The sequence below is a fragment of the Apteryx mantelli genome, chromosome 1 (genome assembly GCF_036417845.1).
Source record: "Apteryx mantelli isolate bAptMan1 chromosome 1, bAptMan1.hap1, whole genome shotgun sequence".
Classification (NCBI taxonomy): domain Eukaryota; kingdom Metazoa; phylum Chordata; class Aves; order Apterygiformes; family Apterygidae; genus Apteryx; species Apteryx mantelli.
In genome coordinates, this window is record NC_089978.1 from 4,256,730 (window position 1) to 4,282,453 (window position 25,724).

Here is a 25,724-nt window from a genome sequence, read left to right on the forward strand (position 1 = left end):
GAGGTGTTATGGCCATATTTCACTCAAGGAAAGTGCCTGCTGTCCCCCACACACTTTAGAGGATGGAGAAGTCGGCTGACTGCACCCAGGAGGCCTCATAGGAAGGGCAGTACTGCGCTGGGGTGCCAGGACATCGCAGGGGGTCAGAAACTGAATTTATGGTGGGCTCCAGAGCGTTCCTCACAGAGATCCACAGACTGGCCTGTGCATGCCATCTCTTTATTGTATATACATTTGGCGAGGAAGAAACTCCTCCCGCCCTTAATCATGGCCATGGCGTTCCTCAAAAAGATGATGGGCCACAAGAACGTCACACTTTTCTTCTCTCTGTGCAGTGGCTTTGAGGCAACATTTTGGTTATCTTCTAGATGCTCAGAGACCTGGATCCAGGGATCTACAGTAACACTGGAAGCTTTCGAGTGAACGCTTTGGTCAACAAGAAGTTTCATCGGCGAAGAGGAGATTTGCTAGCTGCTTACAGCACTCCGCCCGGGTAACACGGTCCCCCCAAAAGTCCTGAAGGCCTTCACAGGCTCTGCTCCTGGAGCAGACAGCCTTCTCCAGCGCTGCCTTTCACAACGGACACGCAGAGCTGGATGTCCACGGCAAAACAGAGACACCAAGGGAAGCTAACCAGAGGTAAAAACTCTACTGCACAGCAATTCTTCTCCCCGTGCGCAAACGAGGAACAAACCGCTCATGACAGGTACGAGTCACGTATGTTAATATGCTGCTTGAGGGCACCAGGATATTTTAGTGACGAGAATGATCGTTGATATAAAGAACAGCATGAGAGCAGTGACTTTCTCTGAATGCTCCATTTCGTTGCCTCAGCTGTATCTTGGCTAATTCTGTTGAAAATGAACAGGCTTGGGAGATAGGGAATAGTGGAACTTCTCTATCCCACGCCAGTAAATGCCTCTTATCCTTTCTTTGGGAGGGAAACTAGAGTAGCTTTCCAAGTAAGAAACAATGTCCTTGAGCAAAACATAATAACTCTAGGATTTTGCTGTTGCACCAGTAACTTCAGCATTTATTTCATACTATTGTTAAGGCTTGTTTATAATATATAGATATATTTATGTATAAAGTAGGATAGAGGAAAGCACGAGATATATCATAAATATTTCTGTATGTTCGCGTACAAAAGAAAATATGTACAGCCACAGATAGTGGTTCTTTGCTGTGTCAGGGCAGGGCCATGTGAAAGATTCACATGTTCCCACTTCGGTCTGCTGAGAATAGCTGTTAACCTTCGTGCCTGCACTCTCGAGAGCCGGGGCTGAGCAGTGCTGAGGACTCTGCAGTTTCTCAGGGCTCGGTCAACGGCTTGGCAGGGGGAAAAAAGGTGGTGGCAGATTTGAAAGGCCTTGGGTGGCCCAGCACAGCAAAGTGACAGTGATTAAGGGCGTAATACCCAACAGGCAGGAGAGAAAGCAAGCAGAAATTGTTTTTGTTACTTTCTCTTTGACTTTGTTTCTGCATCCTACCTGCTCCACTACAATCCCGTGGACCCCGTGCCCACAAAGCCTTTCGCAGGGTATCCTACCCTCACTGCCTTTGGTATCCGAGGGGTTTTTTTGAATGGCTGAGTTTGGAACCAGCTCTGATAAGACAGGCTTTTCCCGCAGCGGTAGCTTTGAAGTCACAGACCTGCATAAAAGAAAGGTTAAAATGACTGGTTTGTTTCAGGGGAGTAACCTGAAAATCTTTCCACCTTTGCCATCCTGAGTGGATGCTTCCATGCAAAAAATTAAGTCTTTGGCAACAAATAGAGTTATTGCTGAAAAGTTGTCGAGTTTTCCCTTCTGGGATGGTCCTAATGCAGACCCAATACCCACACTAGAAGGCATAAGCAGGTGTAGGCATTAGTCGTTTTCAAACAAGAGTTGTTTTTCTTCCCCTGGGGAAAGTTTCTACTTTTGTTTCTCAAAATACTAAGGCACTTGATGGCTGGACGTCATTGGCAACCATAGGAAATATTTTGGAAGAAGATACCATCCCAAATGAGTTTTTGTCTTCTCAGAGAACATTTTATTGGTGGGGAAAACCTTCCACTTTTTACATTTGCTTTTTTTTTTAAGGGTCCTATTTTTACTGGTGTGATTGCTTTTTCCTCCTACCATCTTTCTTCAAGTCTGTGTCTTTACAAGATAAGCGACGTCTAGTCGGGGAAATGTTTTCTCTTCTGTGAATAGTGCTTGGGTGCCGCTGGCGTCTCAGCTCCTGGTCGGAGCGAGGGGGGTCTCATTTGCACACGTATCTCTCGACAGTCCTCTCGCACTTTTTGCAGGTCACGTAGCAGCACCAGTGATACTTGCAGTGGCACCGCTCCACCACTTTGTCCATGTAGGGGTTATAGCCTCTGCCGCAGCACATCAAGTCACAGCTGTCACTCCCGTTGGAGGTCTTGTTGCATTGCCTGGAACAAAGGAAATGCAGTGAGCAAGCGCAAATCCCCACAGAGCTTTGGAAACCAAGGATGGGTCAGTGCCTGCAACAGCGCTGGGGCCTGACGGCTCTGCAAGGCACCGGGTGAGACCAGCACATTCAAGCCTCAGCTGCAGCAAGCAAGCGGTAGGTGGGCACCTGGCCAGGCAGCCTTCTACATCTGCAAGGGAGACACGGAGGGCCCTGGGGCTGTATTCACATCACCTGCTCTGAAACCCCAGCTAGGATTCACATCACCTGCTCTGACACCCAAAATAGCATTTAATTCCTGTTATAAGTCTCAGTTCAGGCTCAGTGACATTCAGGCTGCCTGTTATCCAGGCCCTGGCTCCCTTATGGGCAAGGGAGAGAAGCAATGGTGATACCTCCACTGAAACAAAAACTCATAGTCCTCAGGCTGAGTATTCCCAGGCTGGCTCCAAAGCTGTTTGAAGGGAGCTGGGAGAAGAAGATCCCCTAAAGGACAAACACTGATGTTTGCCCAACATTGCCTAACCTGAAAAGGGATGGAGGAGGAACCCTGCAGTCAGAGTATTTGCACAGGCTCTGTGCCAATGATCCCAGGCTGGGAAAGCTCCTGAGCAGGCTCTTACAGCCATTATCCAGCCCTGACCATATCAGGGAAATGACTACCGATACTAGCAGGGCAGGGCTCTGCACTTTCCCCTCCAAGTATCTCCCAGCCCGGCACAAGCAGCAGGGGAGCTGGCCGTGCACCACCTCGAGTCTTGACCCAGGAGCAGGCAGCACGGCAGGAACACAGTGTGGGATGACACGTCGCCAAATACCACATGGACTTTTACTGCTTGTTTCGCTTCTGCTTTTAATTAAATACAGACTTGTCAGGGTAAGTCTGTCATTGTATGGGGTTCCCTCACTTTGTCTGCTTTCCGGTGGCTGGCTTGAGTGTTCAAAAGTAACCCGTGAGTTGGGGAACCTCCTTCTTTGATCGCCAGTGCTGAGAAACTTTGGAAGGGACCTGACTTTGCAAAACTGGATGCTCAACCATTCTCAAAAAACAGCTACCCCATTCTCCTAAGATCTTCAAGTTGGAAGTATCCTAAGTTGGAAATATCCTAAGATATGTCATTAAACATGGCTAGCTGCTTCTGAAAACATAGTCAGCAATGACAGTGGGAAGCACACATCCACATGAAAAACTCATTGACATCACACACTGCCCTGATAAAGCAGAAAAGAGGAAAAAGTGATCCTGTGTTCAAGCACTCTGTCTTTTATGGCCCTCCAGAGACTCTTGTCCTCTACCTTCTCACCAGGAGGGATTCATCTCCCCAAACTTTAGATGTTAGAGTACATTACATCGCTCTATGCTACAGACAACCCCACCACAGCCTGTCACCCTGGGCTGCCTTCACAGTTGACCGAGAGCAACATGCATTGACTTTTGGATGAGACGAACCATGTCCTAGAGATGCCATTTCTCCAGTTGCTGTAAAGGTAACCCAGGGTGGAAATGTTCACATTTGGTCAGATGCTTGACTGCACACTAGCACCTTAGGGTAAAAGATCTCATTATGCACTCAACTTAGGGAGACTGCGAACTTGATGGAGCCTCTTGACATTATTAAAAGAAAGGCAGTTTGGAGTTTGTGGGGAATTACTGACATCTCTCCTAAATATTATTCCGCCTAGTTATTTTGGACAGAAACATTTTAAGGCTGGTTTTGGGCAGGGAAAGGAGAGAGGAGCATGAGTTGGACTATCGAACTGAGTACTCCATCAATAGATGGAAACAAATCCATGAGATTTATAGGAACTCCTCCTGAGGTAATGCTTTAGGAGAAGTTGTGGGATTAATGAGGTGTTGAGATTTTGTTCTTGTTCTTCCCTTATTTATTTCTGACTCAGGCGGGCCTCCTGTTTGTTATTTCTGACTCACATTCCTCTCCAGGTTTTTAAAGGCTCCCCCCTTCTTCCCCTCATTCGGGAGTGTGTGTAAATATTTACAAACCTTTGAAAGCCTCTACCGAAGCCGAAGTCTGCAACCACACTGAGCGTGTTTGCCTAACATTGAACCAAAAGCGCTGTTAGTACCCCCGCGAACCAGGGCCCCTCCACCAGGAAACCTCAGAATGACTCCTCATAAATGTATTAGTAAATGCATTAAATACTCAGAGCAAAGGTTCAAATACAGGAATGTTGACATTAGGAGAAGGGAGGGTATTTGAAAACCTTACTCAGCTTTACCGGTGGCTGGAAAGGTTGTTGCCCCTAGTTTCACCTAGCGAGGAGCACGAGTCTGAAGAAGCACGGCACTGGGTATACGATGCATCCATGCCACCTGGTGCTAAGCAACCAATTCGCCATCAAGGATATTCCCCGGATGTACAAAGCACCCTGCAGTTGAATTTACTCAATTCAAATACAGAGCAAAACTCTTACACCTGTTGTCTGGGAATTGGGAATCTCCCTCTCCTTACATCCACTCCTGTGATATGCATACACATTTAAAAAAAAAAAAAAAGAAAAAAGTTGATCTACTTCACTTTCCCACAGATAAGCCCATCCCACTTGATCTGAAACAAAGAAAGGAAAAAAACAGAACTTTTTAAAAAATCCCCCACACTTCCCTCAGTTTTGGATTGAGGAACAGAGACGTTCAGAAGGAGGGGGGTTGCATATCCAAAACAAAGCTTTTGACCCCATCCTGACCCTAACTGTGTTTTTAGAAAACTTTCCTGACAATGCCGCTAACTAGATATTCTGTTTTCTGCTTTAAATTGTAGGGATGGATGAATAATCTTTAACTTCTTTTAAACAAGCCAAAACAAAGATAGTTTTTTTCAGCCGTAACTATGTGTACAGGGAGCTAGTAGGTAAAGACAAAGAAGCCCAAAGACCAGAGTTTACCCACAGAAGCTACCCCCGAGTGTCTGCTTGTCAGAGACCTCAGCTGCAATCTCACCAGGCTCCCTGCTGATGGGTTAAGTTCAATCTCGTTTGTTTTGGGCCCAGTCCAGCACAATTCCAGCAACTCAGAGAAATGCCCTTCTCCAGAGTCTCAGAGAGAAAATATGAACGTAGTTGACTGCATCTTAACCAAACCTCCAAAAGCATTTGGACGACCAGTGAAAAATGATGCCTCAGCCATAATCCTGGCCAAGGTCCTGGCTCAGGAACATGCCTTCAGATTGCCACCATGCTTTTTCCTTCTTTATGCAAGATGGGAGGAGGTTGGCCCCAGTGACTGGACAAATCCTACTCAATCTGTCTGTCCACAATCTCACCCTACCAGCCCTCGTTTGCAAAAACATTGCTGTACATCACCTCTTGAGCCCAAACAGCTACACCACAGGGGTGGCCTCTCTGCAGAGATGGGCAAGGAGATATTTGCATTTTTGAGAATCCTGCCCCAGATGGAGAGGCTAAGAAGTTTCACAGTTACCTCTTGGGGAATTTTCATCTTAAGATACCAGTTATAGTCTCTTGCAGATGAGGAAGGAGCAGGGTTTCTGCATTGTTCCATAGGGACCTGCAGAAGGATTCCCAACTGGAAATCTAAGTACCCCAGACAGAAGCACAAGGTGACAGGCAGAATGTTCTAGCTCTCCTTAAAACCATCTGAGTCTTGTGTTAGCAGAATTTGAGCAAGATGGTCTAGTAAGCAAAATTAAGGTCAGTGACTCCTTCTCTACTTCTAAATTATTCATCTTCTACCATCCTAATTACAAGAGCTGTTTCACATCTCTCAGCAACATGCAAGAAAACAGGTACTCTCTGGTTCGTACTAGAGACGGTTTCCTATGCAGGATGGAGGAATGGGATGAACTGTCCTCTGGAGGTACCAGTTGACTGTGCAGTGAATGTAAACAGTGGCCTACCAGCTTATTTGTCTAACTTTTGAATGTCTAAAGCTAAATAAGATGGTGTTTCCCCCACTAAAAGCTACTGGGAGATGCTACGTGTATTTTCTCTGTAGATCCCAGTTCATTTCTGATCCATCAGCAGATGTAAGCATAGATTATTTTTTTGGCTGCCCTGTTGACAGCTGCTGTTGGAGAGCCAAACTGAGGTCCACTCTGCCTACCATGTTGGCCACAATGATGGCACATGACAATGAGGTGGACGAGATGTCCACTGGGTGCTCCACCAGCCCTGTCGATCTTGTGGAAGATGCTTACAGGAAAGTAAGAAATGTCCTACTGGGTCAAAGTAACTGCCTGCCTGGCCCAGGACTCTACAATGGCAGTGGGAAATGCTGTTTAGGGAGAAAACCACGAATCTGGCCACTTTCTACGGTCCATCCCTTCGTACTTCACCAGCATCCAAAACTGTTGCATTAGGGATGATAGAAGGCATGTTCCTGCCTGGACCTTTTGGTACTCCTTTGTGGGCATGTTGTCCATGGATTTCCCTTTCTGAACTCATTGAACTCATGGAAACTGCCTCCACAAACTCCTGTGGTCACAAGTTCCAGCAGATGCTACTGCTGGGTAAAGAAATACTTCCTTTTTTCTCTTTTAAACCAAATTTATATTAGTTTTTTTAGTGCTCCTTGTTTTGGTAATGTCATGACACATAGTGGTATATAAAAGAGAGAGAATAATAATTCATTTGATTCTCCCAAGAAACATATAACACAATGGACTTCGCTAAAAATACATCAAAGTGCACAACTTTCATATAAGATTTTAAGAGCAGGATCTTAACTATTTTTAAATTGTTTTCTCATCCACAGGGAACAACTAGAGACAGACAGCGAACAACTGTACTAAAGAGAGTTATCAATACTTCATGTCAGTGAGGAGGTATCAAGGGAGATCCCAGAACCAGCCTGTATTTTCATTAATGAAGAAATAGCGAGTGAGCTTCAAAAATGTGGGATAATGTTAGGCCAAAAGGAGCTGAGAGCATTTTGCAAAAGTGAATTAAAATGCAAAGCAAGCATCATGCTTTGAGAAATATCAAAATAAATGTGAGAATGTTCTCAGGCGAGCCAGAGGAGCAGTTCAGAAACTAGAAAAGGTTGAAGGAGCTGGCTTAGAAAAGTCTGTAAGAAGAGCTGCCTTCCCATCTAGTAAATGTCACGGTAACAAGGAGAGCAAGTGAATGCTCTTCATATCCAGAGGAGGCAGGACAAGAAATGATCAGTCTGATTTCCAAAAAACAAAAAAAAAGGAAAATTCAGATTAAGACAAACATGATAACTCTAAGGATAGGAAAGCTCTGGTATAGGTTGTCTAGGGAAAGTGTGGAGACTGTCTAGGGAAACTGGTTTTTAAGAACCACTTAGACAAATATCTTCAGTAATGGCCCAGGTATTTTCAATTCAGTCTCACTGCTAAAAAGATTAGATTTTGTGAAAAGTCCTTTCTGGACCTGATGTTCTCTAACTGCAGTGCTGTTTTAATGCAAAGGGAGTGAATATCTTTAGGAGAGCTGGTTTAGGGGCTTTTTTTTCTCTCTCTCTCTCTCTCTCTCTCTCTCTGAATTCACCATCTGTTGCAATTTTTCTGTGTGAACTTCCTTTTTCCACCAATAACCTCATTATTCACAAATGTTTTCAGGAAACTTTACTGTCAAATCCAGGTCTGTCAGAGTGGGACGGGTTCAAACTTCCCTGAATTTGTTATTCATTATTTCTTGGGTCTCATGAGTGAAGGGTGGCATGTCTGATAATGGTTTCAAAAATTCCTAAATCATCATACAAATTTTAACCAAATCAAAGTCAAAGTTCAGCATATTGTTTCTTGTGCCCTGAGTGATGGGACTTTGATTAAAGAGGCAGTAAAAAGAAATAAACATCAAATGATCTCGTTTACCCATAACTACCACTCTTCCCTATATAAATATGAGTGCTTCTGCTAAGAAATTTCATTTCCACTCAGGCACTGCAGCTAAACAAGTTACTGCTGATCAGCACAGGCATGCTCAGTAATTACATGCAGGTTCCTATCCAATAAAATATATTAGCGTAAGACACCTTGGGAGACACTTAGGACTAGTATTTTATATTGAAGAAATGAACAAATATATTAGCAAGGAACAACCTCCAAAGGAATGGCCACGTTCATGGCCAAAGTGAGCCAGCTGAGGAGTGGTGGCACATCAGCCCAGCTTAGTGTCGTGGTTTGCTCACCCCTTGCTGCCTGCAATGTTGCGGCCTGATTTTTGCAGCCTAAGAAAGCTCCTTTCCATCTTCAGCACAGAGGGAGAAGCATTCACTTGGCTCCAAGGCTGCTCTGGGAAAGATCAGTAATAAACAGCTCAGTAATCTCTGCAAGACTTCAGGAGCTGGAGGCTTTTGCATGCATGGCAGAATTTCCCTTTCCTTGGATTCCTTAAGGGACCTTAAACAGCCTTTGAAATATGATACGTTGCACCCTACTGATAAAGAAGGTTAATACTTTTACTTCTTTTCTCACAAAAGAGATCCCAATTTCATAATCTGCTATTATTTATGTTTTACTTGAACCTGATAATGAATTCTTCAGGCAGGAGAAACTGAACTACCTTGTTAAAAGATGAGTTATAGGGTGTTTTCTTCCAAGAAAGCTCTGAAACAGGAATATAACTTTTTTTCCTCTGCGGTTAGATTTGTTGTATTGAAAGTCATACAATTCACATGCAGTTCCACGAAGCAGCTTCTTTAGATTTGGTCTCCAGACCATTTTTATTGGCTATGAAAGTGTGATGGTGGTAAATAAGCACAAATAGTTTGGCTGGAATTGATGAGGGCTGGGGTTGTAGCAAGCCTGTTTGCAGAAGCCTTGGACAACAGTTGCAAAACTCGGCTCCTTAATCAGATTTTGAGCACATCAAAGAGTCGTGAGGCTTCAAATCTCAGGTTCGGGTTTAACTCCCTGGCTTTGAAATCTGGATACACCCCAACCGCTTGGAGGCATGCAGATTTCCAAACTATTTTGAATTTCAACAAAAAGCTAAGAAAGGCCAAGGTGTCTTAAAAAACATTTCAGGTTCATTCCAAAGAAGGCTTTGAAAGCCTTTCAGCAAAGAGCTCTGAAAGGCTTTTGAGCAGCTGAGTTCATGTTTTCTGAGTGGAACTTTTCACGCGGTTCCACCACAAGGTAACTCGACTCCCTTTCCTACCAGAAAAGTGCACAATAAGTCCAAGTAATGCGAGGGATAATTAGAGAGGATAGAGATGGAAGCGGCCGATTAGATTATCCCTTCCACCCACCTGCCAGCGCAGGACTGTTCCCTACAGCATACACTGAAACCCAGTACTTTCAGGGTGTTGCAACTGAGCCATCAACCTCGGTCCTCTTTCCACCGTGCTCTGAGTGAGCACTGGACCTGGGGGGAGAGGGGAGGATGGTGCAAAATAACTCATTTTCTTTAAGAAAATTAAAAACCAAAAGAAAGCAATGTGAATTTTAAAATCCTGCGTGTAATGGGAAAATGGGTTGTTTAAAATCATCAGCACACCATACCGTGGTTGCGATCCTGCTTTCCACCCTCCTCCTTTTGCTTTGCCTTATTGATTTCAGTAAAATCCTTCCGCCAGCAGCACAAATGAACGCCTATTTCTCCAACTGAGAGCTTGGCAGGTCACTAACAAGATGCAACCTAATATTGCAAGAGAGGATGCGGGAGGCAGGCTGGCTTCAGCATGGGCGCTGCGGGGTCCCCTGCCCTCCACACACCTTTCCGGGCAGAAAGCAGTGCTGAAACGCTGCCAAAGCTGCCCAGACCCAACATCTCATGGGATGCAAACTGAGGGATAATCATTTAAAATCTCTTTTTGATTCCATTTGCTGTAAAAAAGCCTTAAAAATTAGCCTAGCAGGAAACAGCAGGATCTCCCCAAATTTTTGACGTGCACAAGGATCAAATGTTAAGATGCCCCTGGGACTTGACTTATAAAATAAAAACTTGTTTGGGCTATTTCCTTGTGAGCGTTTTACATCTCTTCAGAGCAAGTGCAAGCGCGTTTTTCCTGCCCTCTCTAACAGCAACTCTTTTGTGTTCCCGTTCCCCTCATCTCTGTCATTAGGCGCTATCTCTGCAACCCCGTGTCTGGCTGGAACAGAGCCACCGTGCTTAAGAAATGTTAAATGTTTTCTCCTTGAGAAAAAAATTAAGGAGGAAAAATAAGCATCCAGGGGAGAAGGGGGAAGCCAGGGCTAGCTAAGCTCCCCTCCTTTTCGTTGCTCCCCCAGGGAAGAATGGATGGATCTGCAAACATATCGTGTGGATTTTACACTTATTTCCTCCGCTAATTTAATTCAGAAAATGAGCTGCTACGGTCTGTGTTACACGTGCCAAATCTGAGACACCAGGCATCTTCTCAAGAGCTGGTCAGCGAAATACAAGGAAAATGACTGTAAGTACACACGACCTTACAGCTTGGCCTGAGAGACACCTACGACTCAACATGGGACTATATCTCTCTCCTCGCCTCCCACAGCCAACAGCGTCTTGCATGTTTGAGAATAAGGAGTATTTTTTGACAGGTTCCTTTTTAAAGTCATCCCCTCCTGCCTTAATATCTCGGTCCTCTAAATCCTCACTCAGTCTCACTTCCTGTGGACCCTTGCCTGGCAGGCTCACAATCACTGCTGTTGCCCAGCTCGGGATAAACGGACGCCTGGAACACATATTTTCCTATCCTCAAAAAAAAAAAGAAGGAAAAAAAAAAAGGAAAAAAAAGCATTCAAGACCTAGCTCGGATAAAAAAGGCAAAACCTGCTGTAAACTGGAATTAGGTGAATAAGAAGTCATGACTCCCTCCTCTCTAAAAAGCATTTTAGTTCATTGAAAATGTTTCATTTGGCAAATTTGTAATGAACTTATTTTGGTTTTGACACACCTTAACCTGCTGATTTCATGCAATTCCTTTAAAATCAGTTTCCAAATAACCTCACAATTTTTTCATTGCAAAACAGAGCGGCCCAACAAAGAGGTCAAGACACAAATTCATCAAAATCTACACAAATCCACAAAACCATTGCTTCCATTGAAATGACATTTTCCCTCAGAAAACAGTTTCAGCACATGCTTTTTCCCTACGATCCACAGTGACTCATAAATGTCTTCACTTGCTAATTACTGTTCCATCACTGGACTAACGATGAACAGCAGCCCAGCACTCCCGCCGTGGAGCTGCTAGATAAGCGCTGTTGTACAGAGAAAGTCACCTTCTGCCTTCTGTCACTCAACTACCATCTTCTCCAGGTCAGTTTCACTAGATAAACACAGATGCGTTTTGTAGAGGGTTGTGGTTACTGATTAAATGGCCATTGTCAAAGAATATCATCTAACACTGTCTCACCAAACACTTCCTATAAATCAAAGCTATCCAAGGAGGATGTATCTATGTGTCTGGGTTATTTACTTCATTTCTGTTACAGTAAAATCTTCTTTCCACTGAACTTCTCAATACACAGTGGAAAGACCTCTATGGCTAACAAGAGTTTCCATGCAGAGACCTTGCAAAACAGCAGGTGCCTTCACCTTGTAACATGACTGTCTGAGACTGCACCGCCAGGTAACATGAAGAGCAAGGAAGAATGCAGGAAGCAGCTGAAGAAAACCAAGTTGACAGACAGCAACTAATAAGCCAGCCTGAAATCCAGCCATTGCACCTCACTTAAATGTCCTGGGATACTAACAGCCACAGACAGCCTGGGCCTTATTTGTGCATCTCATCCAGAGAACTGCACTTCCTGCAAGGCACGTCCAGCTGGAGGACTGGCTCACTGCTAATTCTGGGCAGATAACATCACCTGCAAAATTCTGGAAATAATGCAACTGTTCAGCTGGTGAAGGGTCTGCCACCCACCCAGAGATGCTCAGACTACCGAAGGGGGAACTGATTTGTCTTGGAGGGAATTAAATGGATCATGAGAAGAGACAGGCATGTCTCCATCCTGGGAAAGGGATAGCACTGTGCCCAGTGGAGGTTTGGGTGTGATGATCTTAAATCCCTAATATTAATGGGATGAAGAAATTCCTCTGGGGAGACATTAGCAGTTCAAACATACCTTGCTTTTTAAAATGCAATGGAATCAAAAATCCTAAAGACTCCTCACCATAGCCTACCGTATTCTTTTAAGGCCTCCTGGGAGTACTGATTCTAATGAAGTTAACACTCACATACTTAGAGTAGCCTTCATCACACGAGCAAAGATTGTAAGAAATGACTTAGAGGAACTCAACATGGTAAAAAGAAGTGCTTGATCATTACAAGCCCTGTAGATGCAAGTTGCCTACATGACTTTCCTGAAGGAGGTACCTTCAAAAGGTACCTTGTGCTTGCCTGTGTAACACAAAAGGTGTCTGCAGCCCTGTCCTGGCCACAGCCACCACTGAAAGGCTTGGGCAGCTGTGGACCATACTCTAAGTTACAATTACCCTTTACCTGCATGCATGTGCTACCTCCACAGTTACTTGCTTTTTACTTATACACGATCCCCTCTGCCCCTTCCATCTTTGGGGCTCAGAGTGCCATCAACACCCACTGCGGAAACCCTCACCTGTCCTGGGTCCCGTGTGACCCCACCTTCTCGTTCTTCATACAGAAATCGGGCGAGCTCTGCAGGTAAATCAGCTCTGTCTCCTTAACCGGCCTGATATCGATATCCTTGGGCACAAGGTATTTGCGTGTGCCCATGGGCCGGTGAACGACCTTGGTGGCTGATAAATACTTGTTTTTGAGGTCCAATGCAATGTCTCGCAGCTCTTGAAGGCCTTTCCAACAGGTCTTGATAGAGCATGACCCAGAAACTCCATGGCACTTACATTTCATTTCAAGAGAGGCTTTCAAGACCTGCGAAAAGGAATGCAGGAGTTAAGAAATGCCCTTCTCTTACCTCCAAGCATCCCACCAGCTTTCTAAAGAAGGTACTGTCTTAAAGAAGACTGCTATAGAAAGGGATTGCTGCTCTGATTTCTGCACAGTCACACTAGAGTAGCTACTGTGCAAAGGGAATGAAACCCTGCAGCTCCCTGGTGATCACTATCAGCCCGGGACTATTTTCACCAGGGCACCTCTGTAGGCAGCAAACAGACAAAACAGCATTATGAATTTTGATCAGATATCTACACAGTGCTGCATTTACACCCTCTACATTTCTAAGGAGTTGGAAATCAAAGCAATCCATACATAGATAATTAACAAACACTACTGCCTCCAGCAGATTTAGACTTTGGGTAACAGATATGTCAAGGCTCTGAAGTATTCAGGGCACCCTCACCCTGCCTTTCTGCTGGTCATGGGCCAAGTGAGCCTTTTACTTTGGTTTTGCACTAGCCTCTTTTCTGTGGGACACGGCAGGGAATGCCGCCAGGACGGGGTGAATGCACCAGCCATGACGACACTGTGTCCCAGATAGGAATATGCTCGATGCAATTAAAAGAAAAACTTAAGACATTACAAAAATAATTTAAAAAAAAGCACAGAGAGTAGAAGTGCAGGGAATGGTAGAGAAAAGCACCCAGGGGAGGCAAGTTTGGCATGGTGGTGCTCTGTAAAGGTGAGTTGAGCCTGTAGCTAGACAATAAGCTGCCAACGAGCTCAACACGCTCTAGGTCTTATCTGTCCCAGATCCAGCCTCCAAGTGTAGGCAGCCCTGTAAGGACTAAGCTGTAGCCCCTGTCCTCCACCTCACCCAGAGGTACCCCCAGAAAGGGACCAGCCTAGGGAACCACTGAAGCCTCAAGGACAGGTGCAGAGTTCACCCTTACAATCCCCCTCCCCAATTTCTCCAGCTGTGTGGAGGGCTCCGGCGGGGATTTGCTCCTCGGTGCACACCAAGTGCTGTGCACATGTTAAGCATTAACCCTCCATTGGCACATTGGCTGGATGCAAGCTGTTAAAACCTGCTTTTGCCAGACAGAGGAATATTCACTAGCAAAGCAGTTTAACAAAAAAAAAAAATCAGCCCTCCTGGCTGCAGGAATGGCTGGGAGGCAGCTGCTGTTGGATTCGTTTGGCAGATGATAATCCGCCGCGCTTACACAGCACTTCGCATATGCAATGCCTTTGGCAGAGCGTTGCTGGACCCGTCCCCACCACACCTCCTGGAGTAAGCAGGCCAGAGCCACGCCTGGCTGTGGAGAGGGTGGCAATGAGACATCCCACCCATGGCTATATAGGGCTGATAATAGCGTTCAAGGCCTCCTGAGTCCCAGCGTGAGTTACAGCCACAGCCTTCAGCAGGCCAAAGGAGTTCAGAGCATCTTGGAGAAACTTTCTCCTTTCGCTAGCTGATAGAAACAGTGAACTTCACAGAGCGACCAACCACTACAGATGATTGTACAATTACAATAACTCTCGTGGATTTGTTACCTGTCTCCCTACTTCACTGTTGTGCAGATGCATCAGTTTATTGGCTTGTGATCCTGATTTTTTCATCTTCATGGGAGCATCTGAAAATTTGGACCCCATGATAAGACCATAGTTGAGGTTGTCTGCACATCCTCCCCATCGATACCCAGGTCCAGGTGTCTCACCTGGGATGGGACCACAGGAACAGCCAGGGAGGTCCCCGGTGGTGCAGGCTCTGGCAATGGTGTGGCTGATGGCAGCAGCAGAAAGTGCATACACAAATGCTGACTCCCTTGTTCCTGGAAGAGACAAGAACTACAGCTCAGCTCCTGGGACAACTAGATGCTCTCCAGAAAGAGACCTGCACAGCTTCTGCCCCACAGAACACCAAACACGCCAACTCACTGCAGCTGAGACCTCTCATGGCATCACCAGCTTGGAGCAAATCTCCTAAGCGAGCTCTTCTTTGACATGTGAGACAGCATCCTAGCAGGGCAGGGAGGTGCACAGGTCTACTCTTGGGGCAAGTGAGGAAGGCCACCATGGTTTCTCCTCCCTGCTTTAACCCCTGTGCTGGATGCTGCTTGACAGCAGGGCATAGACCTGTGGGAGAGGGTGGGAGACCGTGCAGCTGCAGTGCACCTTGGTGCACACGAGGATAGCTTGACCCACAGGGGAGCCGACTGTGCAACCTCACGCTTAGCGTGCGCTGCTTGACAGGTCTCCATGCTCTGAACAACAGCACCATGGCTGTGAGGGAGTGAGTCACAACTCCTTGGGAGATGAGCAAACCAGACTGGTGGCATGTGTCCTAAGAGCTGTGGAAGGCCAGGTGGTGGACTCAAAAGCTCCTAGGTGTGACAGGTACCACAATGACAAATGTGGTCTCAGAGAACTGAACAACTACACTGCACGAATCCCTCCATGTCCTCTCACGGCAGCAGGACCCTTCCCAACCCCCAGCACACATACACACACGCTGGCTGGCTCTACTCACTCATGTCCCCGGCTGAGCCGGTAGTGCTGTTTACCTCTCTCTAAGTCCAGCAGGTAGTTAGGAGCCAGATCAATGGAAGAGCAGTTCCACCGCATGTCTGAGAAAGTTTTACGGCAGGTCTTTATCACTTCCCGTGCTGCCTGGATGATTGTCTGCATTAGCTCCAGGTTGCTTCGACACAGCTGCACCTGGGAAACCACCAGGCCTTCGAGTTGCTTGCAATGCTGGGTTTGATTCAGAGCCAAAGCTGCAGGAGTCTTGGACAGAGCTCTGAGGAGACAGAACACATGCAAAAAGGCATTAAAACCTGCAAAAAGTTAATCTTCAGGTCAGCATTAATTTCTCCACTACCTCTGATCCAGCAAACGTTTTGGCCTCTGTTGATCTAACCTAATTTTAGCCCTCTGCAAATTAAGTGCCTAGTTTAAGCTCATCCCTATGGTCAGTGGAGAAAGATGGACAACTTTTAAGAGTGATTTATCTCATCTAAGGTAGGTATTTAAGATAGGAGGGAAGAATCACCCTCTGAAAGTGCCCAGTTCTCTCCATCATCTATAGAAGCCAGGACAGAGCTCCTGGGGAGCATGACAAGTTGATTGAATGTGTGAATCCTCATGGGAAGGCTTTTTGCTGAAGAATAAAGGGGACAGACCTCCCAGCAGAGTGAAAAATGACCCATCAGTTCCATGATAACAGAAATCTGGGTCTTCCAAGACTGTGGCATTCAGAGAAAAAGTGAGATTGGTGTTATCAGTGCTTTGCGTTCAGCATCTGTCTCACACACTCTCTAAGGATTATACTAAATGTCATGTAATTAATTACAGAGAAAATCCCCTGCAAGGCCTAGGAAAAAGCCACGAAGTTTGCAAAACAGATGCTTTCCCTTAGAGTTAAAGCCAAGCTTCACCAAGTCCATTGCTGTTGCACTAAGATAAGGCTGTTTCCACAGTCTCCAAAAATTTAGTGCAGAAGCACAACGCAAGTGTGTGCAAAGAGGGTATCCTGGTCAAAACTGAGAACGGATCCCCTAGCACCAGTACATATATTGCCATGTAAGAAACCAACAACAACCCATAAACCATTGGTTCTTCTAGTGTGCAACTGCCAACGTTTCATGCTCCAGGTAAAAGAAAAACAAGCAAATGGTGCTGTGCATCGTACTGAGCTGTGCTATTCTTGCCCAAGCACCCACAGTGATCAGCCGAAGCCTGGTGTGTAACTCCCTCTGTATCTTTATGACCTGCTTAGGGCAGTCATAAATGTTATTCATTCCCATAAAACAACTTTCTAGCTGGCTGCACCAGCAACTGGCATATGATCCTGGCAACACACTGCCTTAACACATATTTCCTTCTCTGCTTGTTAAATGTGCTGCCTTTTAGTTTCATCCTAAGCCATCTTGGTTAGTTTGGCTTATTAGACACATTTCTGGGCAAATTTCACTTTATTGCTGTAACATCCATGTCCTTCAGAAGTTAAATGAGATGGAAACAGAGCTAAAATTGAGCGCAAACCAAGATCGGGTGTATTAGCTCTGATCTCCGTTTTTCAGGAAAACACATCTATGTTCCACAGACTCCCTCAAGATTGGTTTGAACCAGCCAGTGTGTATGTTGGCGCTCTCTCTGGGCTGCACACAACTGTTAACCCCAGCCCCTCTTTGAACAGGGAAGAGCTACGATTCCTGCTAGGGCTGAGTAAGTCTGAGCTGAAAAATTCCCAGGCGGCTGGAATTTGGCACTACTGGCACTAGATAATCAGTGGCAAACTTGGAAGGGAAAACACCACTCTGCTAGCTATATAAATACATACGTCATACATATATTTAAAGAGGTTCATTTAATATACAGAGAACAGAAGCTTTCGCCAGTGAATTTCAAGGGAAAGAAAAAAAGTGAAATATTTAATTGACAAAAAATTCTACTCGATGTTCATCTCTGTCTCTTGCACGGCAGGACTGTGGCACAACCCATGCAATGCTCCCTGTCTGCAGGCAGGCAGTTGAAGGCAACTTGCCCCACATTAGATGACAATTAGTGCTGTGCTTGAGCTGGTGGAGACAAAACTTGGTGATATTCTGGGTGCTCAGGTAGCTCGGAAGTATTATGTCCTTCAAGCTAGAGGCACGAGTCTTGGGAGAGTAGTCATGTCACCTGAGTGCAAACCTCCACAGTGGAGCCATTACGATAGTCCTCCATGGTTTTTCTTTAACCCATGGAAAGGAAAAGCCATGTCTACGGTGTAATTCATCTGACCTACTTCTGAGCTCTATAGTAGGAGAAGACGACTCATGCTCTGGAAGTGCTCATTTTCAGCACTGGCTGTAGAGGGACCCAGGCACCGAGCTCAGGCACCAAGTGCAAACGTCTGCACTGTGGAAGCACAGAGTTGGGTGAGATGAATCCAATCCCTAGCACTTGGCACCAGAAACCCGTGAAAACTTATCCCAGAAAGCCTATCAGCAAGTCTCAGGAAAGGGCTGAAACATGAATCAGGCAAGAGGCCAACACAGCTCGCCACTAATAGAGTAAAGAAGATAAATACTCCAGCACAGTGCATCCTGAGAAGCAAAATAAGCAGGCAGGGTGAGGCAGATGCAGTGAGAGAGCGTTATACCCTGAACTTCAGGCAAATAGGGAGCACTTCAGGTCTCTGAGAGAGACTGCACTGTGGGGGAGCAACTCAGTTGCCTAAGTAGAGGTACCTACTGACACTTCAGAGGCCTTGGGATGTCCCACCTGGGCCCTGGTTGCCCCTCCAGAAGGATGCATGTCTCTCACAGGGCCTGCATCTGCTAGCCCTGTGTAGACATCTTGAGCATCTTTAAAGGACCTGGAAGTCATATTCAGGCACCTGCATTTCACCAGTACAGACAAATCAGGAACAGCAGAAGGGCAATCTTCAGGTTGGGATGAAAGCTGAATTTGGCCTGAAGCTATCCCTGGTTGTGAAAAAAGGGGACCGTGGAGGTACGAAGAAACCACTGCACAACGGCATTACCACATAAGGCCTGAGATGATCACCGTCAGAGAGAAGTAGATTTGTAACACGACAAGAGATTCACTTCATGAAAGAGGGGCAAAGATCTGCCAAAAAGTCAAGAGAGAAAGTACTGCAGCCCCATTGGGGAAAATTCAGTAAATGGCAGCAATGGCTGTTTCTTGTCAAACGAGCTGATCTCTAGGGACCCCACCAAGAGTAAAAATGCAAAATGCAGGAAGGTGTTTTCTGAACATCTCCCAGGCTTGAACTTCATGCCTCTGCTTGTGAGAACCTATAATTGGAAACATCTCCAAGTGTCAGGAGGAAAAAGTAAAGGGTAATGGAGATGGAAAAGAAAACTCACAGTTATTGGAGTCGCTTGCTGAGACCTAAAAGTGCATTTATAAATCACAGATGAGGAATGTGAGAGCAATTAGGTCATCTAGTCCATGCCCTGACAGCCCAGGTTTGCTCTGTCTCTGTCATACATTCACAAATGTCTTCCCCTACCCCCTTGTCACTTTAAACCATGCCCACGGAAAGGCACCAAGGTCACTTGGAGCAAACGCAGCCTTCCCTGCTCCACAAATTCTGGCAGCATCATGGAGGGACATCCACTCGCCCACAAAGGACATTACTGGGGAGCAAAGTCCATTTGTTGGGGAACGTAAAGGAAACTCCCTTCCCCTAGAAGAGTCTTGTCTATAGCAAGATTTGGTGATGGTGCTGGGTCTCTACCCCTTCTCCATCCAGTCTCCATCAGCTGCCACCACTGGGAGGGAGACTAGAGCTAAAGCAGCATAATAAAGCCCAAATAAAGCAACCCTCAGGGGCATAGTTGACATAACAGCCTTTAGTCATTAAGCTGGAAAAAAGCCCTGAAAAAATATCGTCCTTTGGACTTATGCACTGCATCAGAGAACCGGCACGTGCGGTTTTACCCGATGCCATTCCATAAATGCCGCTTTTCACACTTGCCTCCTGCTAATGTTGTGTTCCCCTCCCTTGACTCTCCTTCCCCATCCTCCATTCTCCAGAAAGCTGAGGACAACTGAGGGGTGGTTGTTTTTTTAAAAATATATATTTGACCCATCCCTTTAAATAAACAGGTTCCAAACCAAACGCCTCTTGCTTTATATATAGCATAGCAAGGCTTTCAATTGAAGTTATGGATACTGACAGAAAACCATAAATGTAATTACAGAGGAAATATGATGCATAGATGGATCATGACTTTCGTTTACTCTTTTAATTATCTCGGGCAGTTAATAAATTCATTTGAAAACATGAATGCCCTAGTGTTTGGTCCTTTGAGAGGTATAGGCCCAGGTCTGCAAATCTGGGCTCCATGAGAAGACTATTCATGGGAGAAGCAGTTTGGGAGAAGTACCTTCAGAGCTGAGCAGACATCAGTGAAAAGCATACACAATTTGGTTTACAGGACCACTGGGCGTAGGTCCCTGCTCCTAGTTCAAGCCAAAGGGAGAAATACTCATTGAATTGAATGGTACAGGGCTAATACCCTTTAAAACATCCTTAAAGCATGGAAAGATTTTCTCTTTCTGATATGCACCCTCTCTGGAGCGCATCTTCCCCATCCTCCCTTGTGTGATGTAACCCAAGAAGGCATCACAGAAGGACTGCTGATGAAACTGAGAATTTCTGCCCCAAATTGTCTACTTTGCTTTCTGTAAAGAAACTCTTGTTTCTATACTTATTCTTAAACCCCTTAATCCTCCAGAGATTTGGTTGAAACACAAAGATCTACACAAAATGACATGGCTGTGGAGATTGAAGCGTAGGGTAAACTTTAAAAAAAGGGAGGCAGTGATGGGGGGAGGGGTGGTCATTAGATCTCATTTAAGAATTTGAATCTGCAGAAGCGTTGTTTTCTCAGGCTTTCAGTTGGAAAAGGCTTGCAGGACTGTTCTGACCGCCCCGTCTAACCTTCTGGCAGTCAAGGCCAGGGAGCCTTATGCCATCCCCCCCCGAAGCCCAGCCCACCGCTGCTGTTTGAGTGAGAAAAGGGCTGCTGGGGAGTACCTTCAGCTTTGGGACCACGAGCAGCGGGAAAGCCACCACATCCCCTAGGAAGTTGTTCTAGTGTTTGAGTGAATACCCAAAGCCTTTTCAAACAGACGAGCAGGATTTATATAGTTAAAAAAAAAAAAAAAGAAGAAGAAGAAGAAATAAGGAGGTGGGGAGGAAGAAGGAGAGGAGAAAAAAAAAAGCTCTGAAGCAAAAGCTTAAAATAAGAGTTGCTTTCAGATACGGTGCCAAATCCAGCACTGGCAGCAGTGGGCACAAGGCCATTGACTTCCAGCCCAAGCTCTGACTGAAGTTGATGCCAGCTGCGAGCTGGCTCACCTACTGCCGAAGAAGGCCGTGGAGCTTTGTCCAATTTTCTTGAGCTGCCTACGGAGTCAGGAGGGAAGAGCACACTTCAAAGCAGTGCCCCACCACCACCACCCCTCTCCGCTCCCGCTGCCCTGATCCTGCAGTCCTTTCACGGCAGCTCATCATGTAGCCCCCTTGCCAGGCAGACCTGTCTCCTTGCAGGCACCTGTGCCCTGCCGTCCCGGCCACACCTCGGCCTGAGGAGAGAGGCAGGCACTGATGGAAAGCACAAAATCTTTCCTTTTTTCCCCTGCCTTTTGAAAGCAAGTGGTCTGAAGCTGAGGGAATGAAGTGCTGACTTCAGGAAGGCCTTGATCCTGCAGGCAGGCTTGAGGTCAGCGAGCTGGTGGAAATCCTGGGGTCACTGAAATGCACAGCAGAGCTGCCATTTGCTTCCAAAGGGCTGTGATTTAACCGTGGAAATTGTGTGGCCATCACTGCTGCAAAACTGACCTCGTACCCGGGAATGGCCTGCAGAAGGGCCTGAAAATGGTGCTCAGGCAGGGATTGCTCCAGAGGGCTTGGGACATACCCAAGCCACCACACCAGGGACAGGCAGAGACTGCCCAAAATGATCCAGCTCCACCTCAAAATGTTCAGATACTTAATGCCACCACTTGCTGTCAAGGCTGATCTTTCCCTAAATCTGAAGCGCCATAAAAAGCCACTGCTCAGTTCGGCCTCTTTGCAACCGCTCTTGCATTGAGGATGAAACTCAAACATGAAACTCCTCTGCCTTGGTGCCCGGGCAGAGGAGATGCACCCCTGAGAGGAGTAAATGCCTGTAAAACCCATCCATGCCTGAACGTCCCATCATGGAGAGACTCGTGCGATGTTCATCTGGCTGGAGCTCCCTCTAGTGCTCACCTGTTTTTCAGCACTACTGTGAACAAGTCGATCCGGCAACCGGCTTGGCCAAACCCAAGCAAATCTGGGGAGCTAAAAGGCCAGGGATGCAAAGGAGGTGGGTAAAGCAAGAGGGTCCCTACATGCTCTGGCTCTGAGACATCTCCCATTGAAACCAACGGTGACCCCTCGCCTCCTCATCTGCCGTGATGTGACCAGCACCACAAAGCAGCGTGGAAAAGATGTGTTCTCAGGAGGTGACGGCGTTTGCAAAAAACAGCTTGCAAAAATAAGACTCAGGGGGTTGTATGCATTGAATGGGAAAGCTGCTTCTCTTTGACGGCCCTGATCCAGCAAAAGATCTGTCTGCACCCGCGACTTTACACCCGCGTAAATCCCTGGAGCTCAGATGGAAGAGGTCAAAAACGTGAAGTTTCTCCCACAGCAAGAGCAGGTTTACAAGACACCGACCTTCCACGTACCATGTGGGATGCTCGGCAGTGCAAACCTCTGCTGCAGGGAAGGGAACGGTGCCGATTTACAACAGCTGGGGATCTGGACCACAGAACTCGTAAAAAATAAGCCAAATAAAATAAAACAAATAGCTACATTTTATACTCCGCCTGTTTTTACTAATTTACAGGGGATATTCGTCTTACAGGGAAGTCCTAAATAGCTGAAAAGGGTGTTTTTCTTCTCCCCCTCCCCCTGCAATTACATCACACATTAAATCAAAATTGAATTTCCTATCGCCCCTCATATCAGCGGCTCCTTCTCCCTCAGCCTTCCAAACACGGCCCGCCAGGCTTTCTGCCACGGCGCTCTCCATGCTCAGGAGGGGCCTGTAAACATCTGGCAAAACCACCTCCTTATCTTTTTTTCCCCCCATTCCTCTTTGAAGCTCGCCTTTGGCACCATGCCTACAACAACGGCCCAGCGGAGAGACCGCCGAGACAAACCCACTGCCGAAAATGCCTCGCGCTTTCCTCCCTAGCACTTTCCTCTTTCTTTGTACCTTCCTTTTCCCTCCCTACCGGCGAGTCTTGCGGGCTGACTGCAAGCGCGCGCAGTGGAGGGAAGGTTCAGGGGCTTTTTGCACTTGGGAGTCCTGGGCTGTGATTGCAGCTCCAAGGCAACGGGCGCAATTTGCCAAGGGTTTACCCTTTCCAGGAACGGTCCCTTAGCCCAAATGCTGGCAGCAGCCTAAATCTGGTGCAACCTCATGGATGCACTAGGAGAAATACAGCAAGGGGGGGGAAAAAAATTGGCCCATGGCTTCATATAGAAAAACAAGGGTGGGAAAGGAAGGAGAGACGGTGAATGCAAAAAATACTGCTTTGTAAAATCCCAGCTGGCAGCGTGCCGCTTATGAAAAGTGCCCTCAGACAGGGAGTGCGGCTTTCCACCAGGTTTTAAACAGGTGTGAGTCGAGCCGGGCAGTGCATCTGGATGTCGTTCATACTTCAAATGCCACTTTAATCTGAGCTTTCATCTTCCCCACTTGGTTTGTGATAGGGGGATATGTCTGCTGGGAAGGGGAGGAGCAGCAACCTCAGCGTCTTTCCTTCAACTGTCCCTCCCCTCCCTCCAAAAAAAAAAAAGAAAAGAAAAAACTCACCCCTTAACCACTTCCAGGCCAAAAGGCTGCTTTTGCCAGCAGTGCTATTACGAACCTTGCCCTGCTTTCCAGCCTTTCTTCACATCTGCATCTGTCACAGAGCAATCAGATTCCCTCTGAAGTTAATCTAGCTCCTGCCTTTTGGAGGAGCCTGTCCCAGAGGCGTTGTGTGTCCTCTGCTCGACAACACGTCGCATCCGAGTGATGAGCCCTGATGCTCAGGATTTAGCACCCTACTTGATCGTGGCCCTAGCACCAAGCCCTCGAGTGATCCCTTGGATGAGCAGAGTGCTGGGCTGCGCATCCGCGCTAAGTGCTCTGCTGAATGAGGGAACCACGAAGAAGCCGGAGCCGGCGAGATGTGCTGAGCACAAATAAGGGTTGCAAATGAATCCGGGCTCTGCTGGGCTCTGCTGGGCTCACGCACACATTGCTAAACGTGATTCCAGCAAAGGTGCCCCCCCATGCAAGGTGCTGGATATACGCAAAGCCGACAGCCTAAATACTCAAGAAAGTTGGCAAAAGGAAAAGTTAATATTTCAGGTGAGGAGCTGAAGGCAAAGGCCACCCACTGGGGAGGACGTAATTTAGCTGTGATGGCTGCTACAGGGTGTAATGCCAATACAATGAAGAGTAAATCAGATCCTAACTCTCCTCTGCTTTCAAGGTGGTCCTTGAAAAGTGATCCTTTCAAAATGTCCAGTATGGACATGACGCATGAAAGATGCCCTAAAGTAGGTGATCACTCCTCTTGCTGACCCCATGCATTTAAACACCCACCAGTGGGATTCACCACGCTTCTCTGGATGCCCACAAAAGTTGGATGGCTTGTCTCCACTGGCATCTCCAGAGGGCATCCCCAGACTCTTGCCTTGGTTGTCTAACTTTGGAGAGGGCAAATGACCATCTGAAAGTGCCTCTCTCAACTGACTGCGTACAGGGCAGCGAAGCAACTGGCTCGGGCAAGATGCCCAACTTTTAGACTTCCAAAATTAAGAGAGAGAAATCCCACCTCTATAACAGGTGGTGCAAGTGTAGCCTCAAACGACAACGTCTCGGACACTGAAATGGGAATTAAACATACTACAGGGTCTGTGGCAGAAAAAGTAATGAAATAGGAACTTCTTGTCCCCTTTTCCCTGCCTGACCCCAAGATCCTCACCTCGAAGCACTATGTCCTAACACAACAGACTTGTCCTGGCATCGCATTTTACTTTGCCTTTTCTTTTGTAAAAGATGCTCATTTGGAGCTAACCCACATCCTGTTATTTATTTTGTGCCCAGCTTCAAACCAAAGTAGAAGAGACTCATCACTCATCGAGGACGTGAAACCCGAGGGGTGCTGGAGGGGGCTTGCTTGTTTATTTTGCAGTAAGCAACTAACTGATTGCTTGCTTAAGCCAAGAAATAAGTCAGTGATGTTTTCACTTTGTTTGTAAATGCTGCAGTGACATTACCTCCAAGGAAACTCGATCCAGACTTGACCACACTCCCTGGTATTTCTTCGCCCTCCTCCCCCGCCTCTTTTTTAACACCCTTCGCAAAATCCAAAGGTTAAAAGGTCCACAAAAAAAACATGTTATCTGTCAAGCATCCCCTGTGCCTGGAGATTGGCGGCATTATCTTAACTGCTGTCCCTATTGCTCTCAGCTCGTACTCAGCATGATCAGTGCTCCCAGCGGGAGAGTTTCCCAGCATGGTCGGAGCTAACGTTAGAAACTTCATTAAGTGGCTCATGTGAGCGTTCAAGTGTGTGCCTTTCCTTTGGTATCAATGAGGGGAAGAAAAAGCAAGCCTAAATCATGCATATTTTGGAAAGAAGATCGAGGCATATTGTTAGCACAAGCTCCCAGCACACACACTTGAAACCAATGAATGCCCCGAGAAATGCAGCGCTGCTCTTTAAATGGCTTTACAGCGCGCCTCAAATAGCAGTGCCGCGCTGAAAGTTGCATAAATTTGTAGCAGAACAGCAATGGCTACAAAGATGGAAAATGCAGAGAGATAAGACAGATACTTACATCCATTTTATTCCATAGCAAATCCCCGTCTGCAGAATCAAAGACAGAAAAGCAGCTAACAAAAATTGCGGGCTCAGCTTCATTTTCTCCACCGTCACCCGCTTTCAGAAGGCAAGCAGCTTTCCCAAAGGAAAAATAAAAAGGAGTCTTCCTGATTTT

The 25,724-nt window shown here is 46.5% G+C and overlaps 1 protein-coding gene across 2 annotated transcripts; it reads right to left on the reverse strand.

Annotated features, from left to right (window-relative positions):
- On the reverse strand, positions 1–25,714 carry WNT11 (Wnt family member 11). 2 transcript variants are annotated; one of them, XM_013956419.2, is made up of 6 exons: positions 25,566–25,714; positions 15,736–15,971; positions 14,890–15,003; positions 14,726–14,805; positions 12,912–13,204; positions 1–2,422 (listed from the first exon to the last, which is right to left on the reverse strand). In XM_013956419.2, exons 1-6 carry the CDS (start codon positions 25,646–25,648, stop codon positions 2,248–2,250), a joined length of 981 nt encoding a protein of 326 aa, XP_013811873.1. In that variant the 5' UTR covers positions 25,649–25,714; the 3' UTR covers positions 1–2,247. The 2 variants fall into 2 exon arrangements, with proteins under 2 accessions (XP_013811873.1, XP_013811872.1); XM_013956418.2 differs by having other exon boundaries at positions 14,726–15,003.
- Positions 25,715–25,724: the final 10 nt, after the last annotated feature.

Excerpts from the sequence above, each read along its gene's own strand:
- WNT11 (XM_013956418.2), bottom strand. The coding sequence starts at position 25,648 with ATGAAGCTGAGCCCGCAATTTTTGTTAGCTGCTTTTCTGTCTTTGATT. Across the intron at positions 15,004-15,735 it reads CCTGCTGGACTTAGAGAGAG|GAACAAGGGAGTCAGCATTT; the intron begins GTAAACAGCACT and ends TGTCTCTTCCAG. Across the intron at positions 2,423-12,911 it reads TCACACGGGACCCAGGACAG|GCAATGCAACAAGACCTCCA; the intron begins GTGAGGGTTTCC and ends CCTTTGTTCCAG.